Source organism: Colletotrichum abscissum, assembly GCF_030869225.1.
Source record: "Colletotrichum abscissum strain IMI 504890 chromosome Unknown Scaffold_33.1, whole genome shotgun sequence".
NCBI classification, from domain to species: domain Eukaryota; kingdom Fungi; phylum Ascomycota; class Sordariomycetes; order Glomerellales; family Glomerellaceae; genus Colletotrichum; species Colletotrichum abscissum.
The window spans coordinates 505,430-521,829 of NW_026850243.1; the positions used below are offsets into that span (position 1 = coordinate 505,430).

Below are 16,400 nucleotides of genomic sequence, written 5' to 3' on the forward strand. Positions count from 1 at the left end.
TCACATGTCATGACTCTAATTGCTGTTTTTTATTCGTAGTAGCTAGCCATCTTTACGAGACAAACAGCCCCGATGAGGTTGCCAACACAAGCTAGAGATGTTTCGTTTCAGACCCATTGTTCATCATCGCTGTAGAGGGCTGCTCTGTGTGAACTCTCGACATGTATTTACAATATAACAAGCAAGTCCAGCCCTGGGAGGCGGTCTACGTCTTCATCAGCCCTTCATCTTAAAGTATCAGTTGTTGCGTGCAATCAAAAGTATCAACGGGAGCACTTGGAGACGGCCAGTCTGAGACGTTCAGGAAACTGACCACAGCGGAGAGAGCTTAAATGTCCTGCAATCAGGACGGAGGATGACGGATGCTGACCACGAAGAAAACTAGTGGCAATACCTCACGGCCTGATGATCCGACAAGTGGCTCCTGTCTTGCTCATCTGGCCAGAAACCGGAGGTGGCCTGTAGTCTCGGATTTCGAATAGCGCAAAACAGCACATGAGCAACAGAGAAATCGGTTCTTCCGGAGGCATCCTCCGTTTCAGCGATCATTCGTCACCGAAAGCACAAAGTCAACTCTCACCTCAAATCCATATCAACAAATAGTCGTCAAGGAAAGTTCTACACTAAAGACAATGAGGTTATCATCCAGAGCAAGGCCCTCGTTCCTCAGTTCTCGGCTCAACTCAACCGTCGTAATGGCAAGTTCAAAACAATCAACACCCAAGACAAGTGAAGCCCTGTATCTGTCATGCATCTGGATATTGAAACCGAATAGGCCTATATCCTCATGACTACTCGAATTAATCTGAACTCAAGGAAATACGATCTAAAGAAGTTGATCATATGACTTCATCTCTGACCTTGGGGTCCCGTCTCGTAGTCTTAATCTACCTAGTATCTGAGCCCGTTGCAGCTTCATCCCGGGCCCGGCATCGTTTCGGACTACGTGGGCGGCGCAGTTTGTTCCCTGCGCCCTGTTGATGGTCGGTTTGCTGTTTCTTCCCGAGTCCTCACGCTGGCTGTTGTCGAAGACAGAACGAACGAGGCACTTATTGTACTCGCCAACGTCCAACCCGGGGGGAGTATCGATGATCCTGCGGTCTTGGCCGACTCGGAAGAAATCCAAAACACCTTGCACGTCGAACGCGAGGTAGGGCGCGGATGGCGCAAGTTTGTCAGTAGTGGCATATGGAGGCCGACACTTGTTGGTTCCATGGTTCAAGCCTGGCAGCAAATGGCAGGAGCGGTAAGTACTCATTACTCCATGTCCACTGTATCTTGACAGATAGCATGGCGTTCCGGCGCCCATGCGACATCGTGGGTCCGATGAGAAGAAGAACGAGACTTCCTACCATGTTTTGGTGTTGATTTCTACACCACGGGGTACTCAAGATTGAGTCAGAACGTTATATCATACTACGTCGTCTATCTCTTCCAAATGGCCAACTTGACTGGCAACATCAACCTTATCGCATCAAGCATAATGTCCTTGTCAAAGTTGTTGGACGACCACCTCACGTCATCATCGCCTTCTCTTATTTTCTCATTATGGTGTGCTACTTTACTCTGGCGCCCGTGACGTGGGGTTTTTCTGCTGAAGTCTGGTCGTTGGGAACAAGAGCAACAGGGATGGGCATTACGACTATTGGTGCCTGGATCTTCAACTTCGCCCTACTAACCCTAAGAGTGACGACGGTATCATGTATCTGTCAACCGCAAGTACCCGCCTCTGATCAGCAGTTCAAAGACCGTCAATCACAACACCTCTAGCCATTCACGCTGCGGCGGCACTTATCAGCATTATGAAGGGCGGCATGGGGAGGGACTCGTAGGGCCCGGACTCGGACAGCATTGTGGCTACCTTGTAAGTTTGTTACGCGTGTGAAACCTCTTCCTCTTTATTTCAGGTCTGATCTGCACATCCGGATGTCTACTCACGCTGCGGGGAGCGATAGTAACGGTGTAGACCTCTACGCCCGAAGATGCTATTTCCGACCGCGAGACTACGAGGGTCTTAAACTTACCAAATAAAGCACAGCTGTCTGCTTAGCGGACTACGGGCGATTATCTACCTCGGCTTGCCCTCACAACTGCCGGGTTCCGGGGCAACCTATCACCTTGTTCGTGGAGTTTTTTGATGTAGATCCCATCGAGTATTGCTTTCATACGAGGATTTCACATACCAGACAAACGATCGCAGGTTTAAATTTGCAGCCTTCTCACACAAGGAGCAATTCAGAGGGTAGTACCCTACTAGTTGCGACACGTATCAAACCCCACTACTTTGAAAGAAGCGGTACTTGGTGCTCCGTTCGCAGCAGATTCACTTTGGGTACTCTCTGGCTGCCATTTCAAGTGTGCAATCTTGTGCCTGGGCATCGCCATGGGAATCGTGGATAAGTAGCAGGGAATAAAAAGGGTGTATGGGAATTGCGCACAGGAGACTATCAGTGAGAACACGGAAACAGCTCAACATGAAACTTCTCGAATGAGGAAAACTATCGCGAATGTCAATACAAATCCAAATGTGAGCTATTGTATCTTATACAGGACTTATATGCCGTCCTCAAGTCCAATCATTCTGCAGGACTCCTCCCACAATATGTTTGCTCCTTGTTCATCAAAAGCCCATGATGCGTATCCCATATCGGTCTGAGAAGATGGATCAATCGCCAGACCTTGCTCCACACAATCAGCAAGATAACACCCTCCCCTCCCTTCCCATTCAGCACCGACCGCCGCCAGCACACTTGTTGCAGCTCCCTGGGCCGCGTTCTTCAGATACCGAATCTCTTCCCAGTCCCCTTCAGGCATCTTGAGCGGGTCATCTTCCATGTGCCGGGAAATCATGGTTAACACGCTGCCTGGATGCACAGAAATGGCATGCAGTCCCTTATCCACGATCCGACGCTCAATCTCGTTGGCCAAGTAAACGTTGGCCGTTTTAGATCTTGCGTAGGCTTTGAGCTTGTGATATGGTAGGTTGTCGTAGTTGAAGTCGTTGAAATCGATCGGGCCGAGTCGATGAAGGGACGAAGTGACGGAGACGACGCGAGAGTTGAAGGAAGGTGATGAAGAGGCCAGTAGTGCTGGCTGTAGTAGCCTAAAGAGAAGAAAATGACCAAGATGGTTCGTCGCGAGATGTGTCTCGAACCCGTCGATGGTGCTACCCTTGGGGCACGCCATGACTCCTGCGTTGAGGACAAGTATGTTGATTTTGTTGTTGTTCTTTGCGAGAAAGGTTTGCGCCGCGTTACGCACAGAGGCGAGGGAGTCAAGAGACAACTCAAGAAGTTGAATTGGTGCACCGATGTCTGTAGGTGAAGTCGCGATGATATCCTTCACAGCCTCTTCGCCACATTTGAGGTCTCTGACACCCAGGTAGACTGTTGCGCCGGCTGCGTGTAGAGCCCGCGCTGTTTCGAGGCCAATGCCCCTGTTCGCTCCTGTCACAAGTGCGGTCTTTCCAGACAGCCCATCACCAGCAAGGCCTTCGTCTTCGATGATTTGCAAGGCGACGGGTCGTGAATCTCCCGGACCCTGGGGATTTTGGTGTGCTGCGATGTATCTAGCCATGTCTTTTAAATGGGGTTTTAAAGGTGCAGCATTGGTAAAGAACAGATGGTACTTATCGATTTGTGGCGTTCCGAAAGCTTTTAGACAGACATCACCCTCGTTATTAGTTGAGATACAGACGTTCCTGTCCTGCCCGATTTGGCGATTCTCTCACGCGCTTTTCAGGCAGCAGTGCAGGGGTTGGCAACCCTCAACAAGCTGATGGGCGGATTCTTTTCCGAGGAAACTCTCACATTCCCTAATACATGAACTCAGAGCCGTGATTCTATTGGCTCGGGATCAGAATAGTGCGGTGTGGACAGTAAGCTGTGGATGGCCAGTTCGGATTGAAGCCAATGAATATGATCAAACCTTCAAGTTCTCCAAGCAGGGATCCGCGAATCTAGACTTCGTAGTATGTATGGGCGTTCAAACCTGTGCAAACGTGAGCGACATCCCTGTAACTCCGCATGCGGCTTCTCCAAGAATTCGCCTATAGTCTGAACTCCGAGTCGGAGCGTACTGATAGGGTCGCGGTGAATGAGACGAAAGCGGCCGCATCCGAACTCTTCGCATTCAGGCCACTGTCATGCCTTCTAAATCGAAGCATACTTTTACTCCGCACACGATATCTTTCTCATGCTTACTTAATGTCGACTCCAACGGTAGGATAAACATCATTTCTCATAGCCAAGGAACGCTTTCATCAGCGGCTCCGCTGAGCCCAAGACCGCTATTCCCTGGTCCGCTTTCATACGCAGGGCCTTTCAACGAGCCACGGTATCGCTTATGGCGACTTCCCCTAATTAGACTATAATGATTACAAGAATCTTATTTCACGACTAGTAGAGTATTGGCAATGGTAAGGAAGCTATTTGGTTCCTCCTACAATTCGAACATGAACATTATGTTAGCGGGCTCTTTCGAAATATCGACAAAGCGCCCGCTTGGTTTACCGATTTCTTCAACTTTGTAGAAGTCTAGAGAGATATCAGTCACTGGGGAAAGTCTCGATTGCGCCAATCCATATGCCGTGGTTTATTTTCCTCGGCCAACTTAGGATGGAGAAGACCCAGGGGCATTGCCCAGAGAATGGCGGCCTTTGTCGCAAATGCTATGGGTATGTCCCCGACTGTCAAGGTTTGGCCATCCAATTTTCTACGGTGCTCAGTATGATCCGGAGAGGCATGAGCGTTGACTGGGGCAAGACTGACGATACAGAAGTCACTGACCGTATATCAAGGGCAAACTTAAGTTTGAGAACAACGCGAACAATATTATTAGAGATACAGCACCAGAAGTCATCATCGTCAGGCCCTTTTACTATTTAATATTTGGAAAGCTGCCTTGAAAACGATGTACGAAAAAGATCCGCCAAGATTCGAGTCACTATTCTCATCAGCAGACTCTAGAGCATTCTAATTGTAAGGTCGAGATGTCCGGCGTATGAGAGTATTCACCAGTCCTGTGGACGACATGCCGTGGGAACATTTATTGCCGTTGACCTCTGGGCAATTGACAGAAAAGCTGAGTATGGAAGTCGACCTGGGCCATAAAAACGGCCCTTCCATTTACAGGCCACTGCTGGATAATTATGCGCTCTGCCTGCTTCCTCCTTCTGCCACCTCTATATCCAACATTCAATACCGCTTTATTAACCTTTCGTGCCAACTGTACGGTTTCCCTACTGACGTGTCCTATCAAAAGTTTTGGAACGTTCATAATAGGGCCAACCATACGCGCATCGAGCCTGGCGACTACTGGAGTGGATGACTTAATTGTATTGGGGGCAAACCAAACGAGTGCGTCACAGCAATAAGTTTGACAAAATAGACTACCCAGAAGTCTAACTTGGACACTGTGTTACCGGGCACTGGATAGAAAGTTCAAATCGAACAGAATCAAAAGTGAAAAGGTGATTTTCGTATGCAGGAGTGCAGGCAGTGCTGTTGTAGCTGGCTTTGTTCCCTGGTTGAATCTTGAGATAGACGCAACATGATACTGCAACGCCCAGAAGCTGTTCATGAACCGGGGATATCTGTATGAGCACTTCACCCCGCGCGTCTGTAACTCGCAAGACCGTTTGTTACTGACTTGCTGTAAGTTAGTGGAGTGGACTCACTGCTATACCATTTAGTGATGTGGAATTTTGTGCGCGCCGTTGGTGGTGTCGCTGGTAGTCGACTTGACAGACATGACTGTCGAAGTGGTGCTAGCAGCTATTTCCAATCAATTTGATCTTATCGTAGGCCTGAAAACAGAATCCGAAATCCCTTCGTGCTGAAAGTGAATGGTGGTGGTGCGATCGATTCCATGTCTAAGAGGAATCTGTCAGGTACTTACTTTTACACGACGGCAAGCATCCCGCAGGAAAGATTGGCCGACGATCTCATGCTTGGTTGCGCCCAAGAGAGGTCTTCAACGATGGTTCAGAGGAGAGCCAGCAAGTGCTGCATATTCCTTTTGGGTTTTGCCTCGATTGCTGGTAACAGACCGTTTGGCTTCAAAGTGAAGGTCGACCCAGAGGACGAGTGTGGGCCAACTACTAGGCAACAAGCTCTGAGTTAAGATGAGGAAGGCATATCTATCTCCTGGACAGGAACCTCGGTATTTAATAAACATATTGTCTTCTGCCGGGGGGGGGGGGGGGGGGGGGCGGAGGGGGGGTGGGGTGTGTAGAGCCGATCAAACAAGGGGTATTGGTGGAGAAGGGATGCATATGGTAATCTGTGGTGCAGAGAGTGTTGGTTGTTAGGCTGTGGTGGGGGTGGGGGGGGGGGGGGGGGGGGGGGGGGGGGGGGGACCAAGGTGTGGGGGATCGACAGGAACAAGTCAGGATCTCGTGAAGTGGAAAGACTGATGATAGATGTACTAAAATATCGGAGCATCAGACTCTCGCATTGAGACTATTCGCTCAAGCTGATTCCGACGACTCACTGTTTGACTTATGGCGTCCAAGGAGATGCGCGAGGACATTCTTCTAGATAAGGCTTTTTGGATGACTTTGACGGTAAGCGAAGAGGGGAAGAAGTTCTGCTGCCTGCCGCATGTTGAGAGAGGAGCTCGGCCAGACGATAAGATCTGGTTGAGAATATTGGCGATTGGGCATATGGCTACTGCGGAACGAAGGATGGGAGTATAGAAACTTCGTAGTCTACTCAACGAGTTACGATGAATCACAACAAGAGCGTAAGAACTAGTCTTTAATTAATATTGAACAAACGCGAAGGCTTGCCTTCTGGGGTCAAGTAACGTAAGGTAGTTGAATTTGGATCAAAGGACAAGACTATAATCGCCTTTACTGTGCACTATTTGCAATCTCTACCAAAACCCTTCCACCAATAAAATCTTGTAGCTTCGGGAGAGCAGAAGCGTATCGTGCAGCAACCATCAGCATCGCAGCATACGTATCCTCAGCTTCGTTTGTTACCCAGCGCGTAATCCAATCATTCCCTTGGTCACCTGGTGTCTTATGTCCTCGGATTGCCTCAGACCAGAGTTGTCCCTCTCCCGGGCGATGTCCCTGTTTTCTGACAGTGTAGCTGCGCCCTTGATGGAAGTCAACATGTTGCTTGAAGAAGCGATGCCACGCCCAGTGATGGCCGCTCCAATCCGCGACGTACTCGTCCCCGAAAACACATAGCCTGACCAGGCTCTTCAGAGGTGAGATGGCCGCAATGATGGCTTCATGAGAGAGTAGACTCGAGCTGTCCCACGTGTTACGCTCGCATCCGGTACGGTCGTCGGCGGGCTGGAACCCAAAGGACAGCTCCTCGAGGGTGGTGAGATGCGTTCCGATGGCCTGGAGAACAACAAAGTCTGGGTCATACGGCCACGAAAAGCACAAGGACCTGAGGTTGCGGAAGTTGTGGGTTGCAAAGTGAGTAGCCAACTGTTCCGGGTTTCCCTGGAGGTAGACGAAAACCTCCTCGATCTGCGGGGCGTAGCGGCCAGCTAGAGTCAACACCGTGTCGACGTAGGCCGGCACCTCGTTTTTGGATATGGCAGCTGAGACGCCGCTTACAGCGAATGTGCGGAGGTTGGGGAGCGGGAACTTTTCTACCAGTCCGTTGGCCAATATCAAGGATGACACGTGAGCTGAGGGTGAGAAGTTCTCGAGCAGAGGAGCGGCCAGAAAGCTCTCGAGAACACTTGGTTGTATGCCCTCATCCGGCGTGAGGGAGCACCAGAACTTCCGTAATTGGTTGAAAGTAATGGGGCCATCCCGGAAGAACAGCAGGGAAGTTGTACCGTCGTCGTCTTCAGGAGCCATTTCACCTTTGAATTGAGCATTCCAGACGAAGGACTCGAGTGTGAGCGCAGAACGGCGGAGAATGTTCTCGGCCAGGTATGTAGTGCAGCCGTCTAGAGCACCTGTGATTGATGTATGATTCTCGTCGTATCCGAACGACAGCGAGCGTACGGACAATGAAGGAGTCGCAGGCATAGACGGCGCAACATCATAAATTTCTTCGAAGAGGAACTTGTAGTCGGCGAAGTGAAGCTCACTCAGGCATCCAGGGAGATAAGGACATGCCTTTTGTAATATAACTCGGAGCAGACGTGGTTGCACTTCGAGCCCTCCTGTATCCATCCAAAACACCCGCTCAAGATTAGGCATAGCGGACCTGGATTCCAGGACCTGGGTCAAATCATCGATCAAACCCTGCCAGTACTCGCGCCACTGTTCGTATTCGTCATCCGTGGCGCACCCGTAGTCGAGACATAGGTCCTCGTCAACTGTGATGGTGAGGGAACGGATGAATGTCCCGATAGCTGGCCCTTCATCTTCGGTCTCTCGCTTGATATGGCGGAGAAACTCCCAGGATGTCTCACTCCGAGTAATCCAGACGTCAGAAAATTGATGTGGTCGAGCAAGTTGCCGGCACTCGCGATGAGCCAGAGCGAAGGAGGACAAGAAATGGCCTCTTTCTTGGTCGGCGATGAACTCGGTGATTCGCCACAGTAACTCATCTGGCAGATTGAGAAGGCGACTTGAGTCTCTTTTGCAATGAGAGAAGACGCGGAATGCTGGTCGTACTCTGGTGCGCATCTGCTCATGTCGAGGATCCTGCGAGAAGGTATTTGGTGAGGCCAATCGTATTATGGATTTGCGGTCAGTCATTTTGAACTCGGCAAGGTGAGTACAATGAATGTAACGAGGATGGAGATGGTAATGAGAGAAGGGAAGACGGAAGGATGACATCCGGCTTAAGAACCTATTTATTCTATCGTTAAGGAGGCAATTCTACTGGACGACGCCACACCTGAGCGATCTGGAAATTCTCCACATTCGCTTTGCCTGGGACTACGACTTGGGAACACAACTACATGAGACTGTAACGTAACACGCCCGCTTAGTGTCACCTATAATACGATCCTACTAGTAGCAACTTTTCAGATCATCCACTAAACTCTTCGAGACAAGATGTTGAGCCGTGTCAACATCATTCACATCCCAGTCATCCATCCATTCAATCATCTCTAGTGCAGCACCAGTTCCCTCCTGACGCAGCTTTTCTCTATCAATCTCCTTATAGTTAGATACTCCCCCGTTGTTCTCAGGCTTAATCTTCTTCAGGTAGAGATCGACGCGGTATTTCTCGCCGGCATCATTCTTTTTCCCTCGAAACCTGTCGTAAAAAGCTTCATACTTAGCATTCTTGTAGCCGGCCGTCCGCATCGCCGCCATATCTTCGACCGCAATCTTGGCAGCGTCCATCAATCCATTCGCTTCCTTCTTGCGATCAGCATCGAGAACATCGATTTTCTTCTTGACACTGTTGACCCAGGCTTGTGTCTTCTGGTAGAGCTCCTTGTATGGCTCAGCCGATTTCTCGGAGACGGAGGGCATGAGATCACGGATGTTGACCTGTTTCCTCGCGTTCTGCTGATGAGGCGGTTTCACTAACTGTGTGACGAGTTTTCTCATTTCCTTTATATCTGTGCTTGGTTCATCGAACTTCAAATCGTTTTTGCCGGTCTTGGTTATGATGTGATCAACAAACTCCGTGAGCGTTAGCACGTCACCTCGAGAGATTTGTGAAATCGAAATATACCTTTTTGAAATCACAGTTCTCACAATTCGGAGCAAACGTCCTCTCACCGCCAACGATTTCTTCGATCTTGTAGTTAAAATAGAAGTAGAACTTTTCCACGATGTGAATTCTTGCCGAGTCGCTCTTGACGCTACCGCCTAGTGCAGCAAACAGCAGCACGAGCAAGTAGATGGTCTTCATATCCGGAACAACAATGCATACAGAGTTTGCAACTGGTGACAATTGGAGAAAATTAATGGAAGAACCGGGTAAGGAACAGCTTCATTTTGTATCAGATCGGTTGGCTTGAAGCAAGGTAAAGATGCCAGTTAAACCTCTTCTGTCTCAAGCAATGGAAGCAGAGTGAGACCACTGTACAGTTGCGTAGCATAATAGACGAAGATGTTTAACTGACTCAAGAACACAGGTATTACTTTTCCGTTGCCCGAAGAAGGGCAATGTGGTGCACCCGTGTTTGGTGCATCCTGTAGGTAGGCACCCGTGAAAGGCTTACGCCTGGTGATCTTGGACATCCTCACACGAAGAACTCAATGTTAGAGGTAGTTGCCCGTCTCCGCCTTCAGTTTGTATGTCTGGGTTCAAAGTCTTGTGAGGTTATTGCCAAATCTGGAAAAGCATGAAGAGGCAGTTCACAAGTAGAATATCACCAGTCGTACGTGACTCAGCTCCAGACAATCTCACACGGCATGGTGGCATTGGTAAGCTTACGTCTCAGTCTGCGTTCAATTGCTTGGTCTTTTTGGACATCATGTGAGTCTGCCTAGGGACACAATGGCGTACGAGGCGAGAGTTGTTGGACACCGACATTGGTGAAAGCTGAAGCTGTAGCATCAAATTGCAAGCATCTCGATCAACTGCCGACCATATAGCGCATCCACATCCAGAGAGGTATTGTTTTTCTACCTGATATATTGCTCAGTTTGGCATATCGAAACAGCCGGTATGCTTTGGAATCTCCCCTTTCTCTCCATTACAAGTAGCGATAGAAATTCTCACTTCTTTGCAACCCGACCTCTTCTTGATTACCCAAAAGCTGTATCATAATCATGATCAACTTCATCCTAGCTCTTTGGAGCCTCGCGATTACGCAAAGGGCGACAGCTTGGGATACTTCTCAGATAGAGAATTACGCCGACTCGATAAAGACTGTTGACTACAACTCTCGCTCGCGCTGGGACGTTTTGCATCCCAGCACCTTCGACAGCCTCTTGGACACTTGGAAAAGACAACAGAAGGTCTTTGCGTCTGCCAAGGCGTCACGCTGCCCATCCCTTTGCAGCGATGTCGGCCCCTACCCTGAAAAGTGGGCAGTTTATGCCGACCTCGATCGCCTGAAGGCTTGCAACGAAACGGTGTTATTCGGCGTCAACATCTTCAACAATCTTCCTGATGGTGTCGCCAGGACCAGCATCAGGGTATGCACAGCAGACGTTGATAGGTCGCCGCCTTCATCTAGAAGAGATGGTAATGCTTCGCCTGAGAGCCGTCCATCGAACGAGCAACTCGTCACTTCTGCCATCCGTCTAGCCTTGGGCGGTAAAAAGGCCGAGGCATATTTGACGGATGATGTGATGGCCGCCGGCCGGCAGATTATCAACTATGTCAACAACAAACCCACAGTCAACGGAAACCAACCCACTCTCGCACTTGTCTCGGTTCGCGACAATGTTATGATGGGAGTTTACACAGGACACCGGGCCCGCCAGCAAGGTATTCATGAAACACTGCTCGAGAAGGTCCTCGCCGAGGTCCAGCAGAACGGGACCTCCGATTCCATCCTCATGGAGCTTTGCGACAACGACTCTAAGCGCGGCGCTGATTACATTGTGGGAGTTGCAGCTAGCACTGTGGGCAACTTCTCGTTTGTGCAAGAGGCTGCGATCACATGGGCCTATGGGAAATGTATGACAGACGATATTGCGATGACAGTCCTGCCAAAGGTATACTCCGGAGTCACATGGAACGTTCTCAACGTCTCTCCCAACTTTACCTCGTCCGTCAACAAGAAGGAAATGACTCGAGACACCCCCAAAGTAAGGCATGATGGAACCTGTATCACTCGGCAGGCTGTCTCTGGAGATTCGTGCGCATCTCTGGCAGCCAAGTGCGGCATCTCGCCTGCGGATTTCACCAAGTATAATAGCTACGACAAATCCCTTTGCTCCAAACTGGTGCCAGGACAACATGTTTGTTGTAGTAAAGGTGCATATGCCCCGTTCTTTTGTTTTATGTCGTACTCCATCACTAATGGTTTGGAGGGCGTCTTCCCGATTTGAGGCCTAAACCTGGCAAAGATGGTGTCTGCCACGTTTATACGACGAATGGAGGGGACACATGCTCGACCATTGCCGCAGCGCATGGTCTGGAGGCGTCCGACATCGAAAAGTTCAACAAAAAGACTTGGAACTTCCCTGGTTGCAAGAATCTCTGGGCCCATATCAAAATCTGCCTCAGCAAGGGTGATCCTCCGATGCCTGCAGAGATAGCTGTAAGTCTTCAGAGTCAATCTACCAGAACCGCGTACGCGTGAGATGTTCGCTCAACTGACTGCGTTGATGACAGAGTGCCAAGTGTGGACCAGTAGTAAGAGTTCTCCCCGGGTTTCCCACCTTATCCTATTATAGAGATGCATTCCACGTCTCCTATAGTTTACAATTACGGCCTCTGTTCATGCTTAATTGCTTCCTTCAGATGGGTAGACGCTGATCAGTCTCAGGTACCGGGTACAAAAAGACCCAAACGAGGCACCGACCTGGCCGACTTGAACCCATGTCCCCTCAATGCCTGTTGTAATATTTGGGGCAACTGCGGCGTGACTGCCGAATTCTGCACCGAATCGGGGTCCGAGTCCGGAGCCCCGGGGACAGCTGCTCCAGGGGAGAACGGGTGTGAGTTGAACTCTTCTCTCCTGACTCATTGCCAGCTCTCCAGCTTGTCGGCGGGAAAACCACACGTAACTAATGCAGAACTGACAACGGGCTAGGTATCTCTAATTGCGGAGTCGAAATCGTCAAGAGCGATGCTCCTGAGAAGCCGATACGGATCGGTTACTTCGAGGCATGGAATGCTAAAAGACCTTGCCTCAACATGCGTGCCGATCAAATATCTACGGACGAGTACACCCATATTCATTTTGCATTTCCCAACGTGACGGAAGACTTCAAAATCAACGTCTCCAATATTCAGAAAGAATTCGATCGATTCAAGAAGCTTACGGGGGTGAAGAGGGTTGTCTCTTTAGGTGGATGGGCTTTCAGCAACGACGCAGCCACGGTCCATATTCTGCGAAACGCTGTTCTCCTACAAAATCAAGTCACCTTTCAAAGAAACATCGTCGACTTCCTTGAAGAGCACGAACTTGACGGTATTGATCTCGATTGGGAGTATCCGGAGGTCAGATCCGTTTGCCGTTTTCTCTTTGGATACGTCACTGACAGGTAGTAGGCTATGGATATCGACGGAACTCCGCCTGGGAGTGAACTTGAAGGAGACCTCCTAGCTGTTTTCATAAAACGGCTAAGGAAATCCATGCCAGAAGGCAAAAGCATTTCCTTCGCGGCGCCATCATCATACTGGTATCTCCGAGCATACCCCATAGAGGTCATGGCACCGTTCGTCAACTATGTGGTGTACATGACCTACGATCTCCACGGTCAATGGGACCATGGAAATGCCTTCACCTCCCCCGGATGCCCTTCTGGAAACTGCCTTCGATCCCACATCAATATGACAGAGACCATAACGGCTTTGTCTATGTTAACCAAGGCCGGGATGCCCTCCAACAAGATCGCGGTGGGCATAACAAGCTACGGACGGTCCTTTCATATGGCGGAGAAGAACTGCTATTCGGAGTGGTGTCTCTTCACGGGCACGAGGGTCAAGTCCGAGGCGACCCCCGGAATTTGCACCGGCGAGCCGGGCTATATCGCAAACGCCGAGATCGAAGAGATGAGGGAACACTACTTGACCCACATCAAGTCCGACCTATTGGCGGACATCATCGTTTACAACGATACCGAGTATGTTTCTTACATGACGGATGAGCACAAGACCGCACGCAAGGCGCTTTACGATATGTGGCATATGGCTGGCACTAGCGACTGGGCAGTCGATCTTCAGTCATATTCTTACGACGACTATTATAACGAAGACTACGTATCCGAGCCTCTCGCGAAATGTGACGGCACCTACGACAATATCGACGACGTTCACAACGACAAGGGCAACATCCCGAACCACTGCATCAACAAATACGTCATCGGGGCGCTGGGCAAGATGCTCAAGAAGGCCGTCGGTGAGTACAGCGAAATCATGGACGACGACTACGACAAGAAGTTTGAATACTTCGCAGACGCTTTACGGCAGCAGTGGAGGTCTGGCATGTCAAACCTCTTCTCGAAACATCTTGACGAGCACTTTGATTGTTTCCGGAAGCAGGGCGGTGGCCTCGTCGACCATGCGTGCCCGCCTTTCGACAAATCCCCCGGGCTATCAACCAAGATCGTGCTCAAGGTCAAGGACGAGGACAAGCTCAAGAAGTTCATCCTAGAGGAATATACCATTGACTGGGACAACATTGAGTTTGTCGAAATCTCGTTAGAGGATAACGGGAGCGGCCACGGCTGCAATCTTGGCCCATGCGGCATGTATTTCATCGCGGGCGTGCCGCGTCTGAAAAGGAACGCCGACGTCCCGAATCCCAAATCCTCCGTCGCGGAGTCCATCTCAAACCTCCGTAAGCTTCCAGACGTCCTCTTGAACACAGCCAAAGACATCAACGATCTCCCTGCCGACTCCTCCCCCGAAGACGTCATCGACGGGGCCATGCTGCCGGTGTTCATGGTCATGACAGCGACGGAGGCAATGAACCAAGTTGCCGACATCGGGGAGGAGCTGGAGGAGGCCGAGCGCAAGTGGATCATTGGCATGATCGTCACGGCGATCCTCTTCGTCATCCCAGCCATCGGTAGCGCGCTGACGGCGGTGACGGGAATCGCCATGATCGCCCGGGTCGCGACGCTGGCGGCGGAGGCCGGCAACGCGGTGTACGGCGCGATTGACATTGCGGAGAACCCGGAAAACGCCGTCGCAGGCATCTTCGGCATCGTTCTGGGTATCGCCGGCGTCGGATCCGCGGTCAAGGGGGTCTGGAAAGAGGCGGCGTTATTGCGGCGTGGCTTCAAGGCGGCTGACCTTGCGAGTCTGGGCGGCGGTGTGAAGAGCAAGGTTGACTTGGTGGACTCTATGGTCAAGGTATGTCGGATCAAGTCATGAACGGAGAATTCAGGCCGCGGCAAGGCGGGTAGGTTGATTGTGGCTTGGGCTGGGGTTTGGAAGCTCGAACAATGTCTGGGAGATACGATAGCCATCTAGATGACATGCCAAAGTTGGCACCAAATTGTTAGCTGACGGCCCCTAGAAGAGAAGAAGAAAGATAAGAGAATATGAGAAAAGAGAGAGTAGACCTTGACCACCAAGTTATCCGACGGGGAGCCAAGATGAGCCGAACTCTGGTCAACCCAAAGCCTGAACTGTCAGGCCATAAACCTCCATCAATCACTGGGCATGTAATGAGCGCAAAGGGCACACTTGGGTAGCCAAGTGAGCTGGCTGTTACGCAGCCAAGTAGCCCATGGTGACCCCTTATCTCAAGTGTGCCAGCTTCTCGCTTGCGGTCCGACATTTCTTAACGCGGTGCCTCGATTGAGGCTGGAAAGACGGCAAGAAACTCGGCAACACAATGCAAGGATTCATATATCAAGAGGGGCCAGCTTCAATTGGGCCAAGTAACGGCAGGGCATGCTCAATAGGCCTTAGCCTACGGCATAGAACTTGATGCTCCTCGGCAACCTCATCGTCTTGCATCGATGGGCATGCGAACTTCGATGTCTCTCGTTCCTAGATGAATGTCAGCCCCGACTTATCATGAGTTGTTACAACCACAAAAGCTTACATTGACTCGATTTCAATGCTGCGAAACTGACAATGACCTGGAATAGGAGAAAGTATTCGCATGGTCTGCAACCCGCAGGCTGCGGCATTAGATGAGAGTATCGCAACAGACGGTGATTTGTTCCTGATGACCAATCAATTCCAGTTCTTCGTCGAACAACATGCTGCATGTCTGTCCAAACTCAGAACGATGGCTTAGAAGCACGGCGAGAGAGTATGGGTGGTGATGTCCGTCAACTCCTGCGCTGCCTTCGAGCTTTAGGTTCCCGTGAGCTGTCGAACGTCACCCACAAGTCACGCTATTCTCGATACTTACGTTCTTACTGCGATTTGCGCCGTCTTACTCACCTGGCAATCGCCTCAACTCCAAACAGCAAACTTAGTCGGTTGTCCGGCGATAAAGGCGTTGAAATCTCTGGGCACTGCTGCTCATCATCTCCCACCACACCCGTCTGACCAAAACCGTTCGAATGGGAGACACCAATCGAGTGGAGCAAGGTGCCGTGATGGGGTTTGCCTCGTCAATCTCGAATGTTGGAGACCGCCTTGGGCGGGACGGACCTCGCGCTTGCCGGCCTCGTGTGTTAGTCTGGGGACTCCAGGCCAAGCGTGGACGGAGGAGTAGGCGCTCGTAAATTGAGAAAATCGTGACGATTTCCGGTGTATCTAATGGTCGTCTCGTCTCGTTTGTTGAGGTGGTAAATTTCTGCAATTGCGGATAACAAGGTGAGGGCGTGGCCATGTTGCGAGAGGTGCAGGAGCGAATGCACTGGGATGCGAACCTGCACGTGGAGAGACGGACCATGTTCCTGCCGTTTTGGTCGCCGGCAGTGC

General features: G+C 50.6%; 3 protein-coding genes across 3 annotated transcripts; 1 reads left to right on the forward strand and 2 right to left on the reverse strand.

Annotated features, from left to right (window-relative positions):
• Window positions 1–2,553: 2,553 nt before the first annotated feature.
• Window positions 2,554–3,576, reverse strand: CABS01_11784 (short-chain dehydrogenase; the record flags this gene model as incomplete). The annotated part of the gene is made up of 1 exon (XM_060545138.1): window positions 2,554–3,576. One exon carries the CDS (start codon window positions 3,574–3,576, stop codon window positions 2,554–2,556), a length of 1,023 nt encoding a protein of 340 aa, XP_060397255.1.
• Window positions 3,577–6,853: 3,277 nt separating this feature from the next.
• On the reverse strand, window positions 6,854–9,794 carry CABS01_11785 (uncharacterized protein; the record flags this gene model as incomplete). The annotated part of the gene is made up of 3 exons (XM_060545139.1): window positions 6,854–8,626; window positions 9,011–9,462; window positions 9,638–9,794. 3 exons carry the CDS (start codon window positions 9,792–9,794, stop codon window positions 6,854–6,856), a joined length of 2,382 nt encoding a protein of 793 aa, XP_060397256.1.
• An 866-nt stretch (window positions 9,795–10,660) lies between these two features.
• Window positions 10,661–14,888, forward strand: CABS01_11786 (uncharacterized protein; the record flags this gene model as incomplete). Its single annotated transcript, XM_060545140.1, has 5 exons — window positions 10,661–11,816; window positions 11,873–12,140; window positions 12,306–12,502; window positions 12,598–13,007; window positions 13,059–14,888. The coding sequence occupies 5 exons, from the start codon at window positions 10,661–10,663 to the stop codon at window positions 14,886–14,888; spliced, it is 3,861 nt and encodes a 1,286-aa protein (XP_060397257.1).
• Window positions 14,889–16,400: the final 1,512 nt, after the last annotated feature.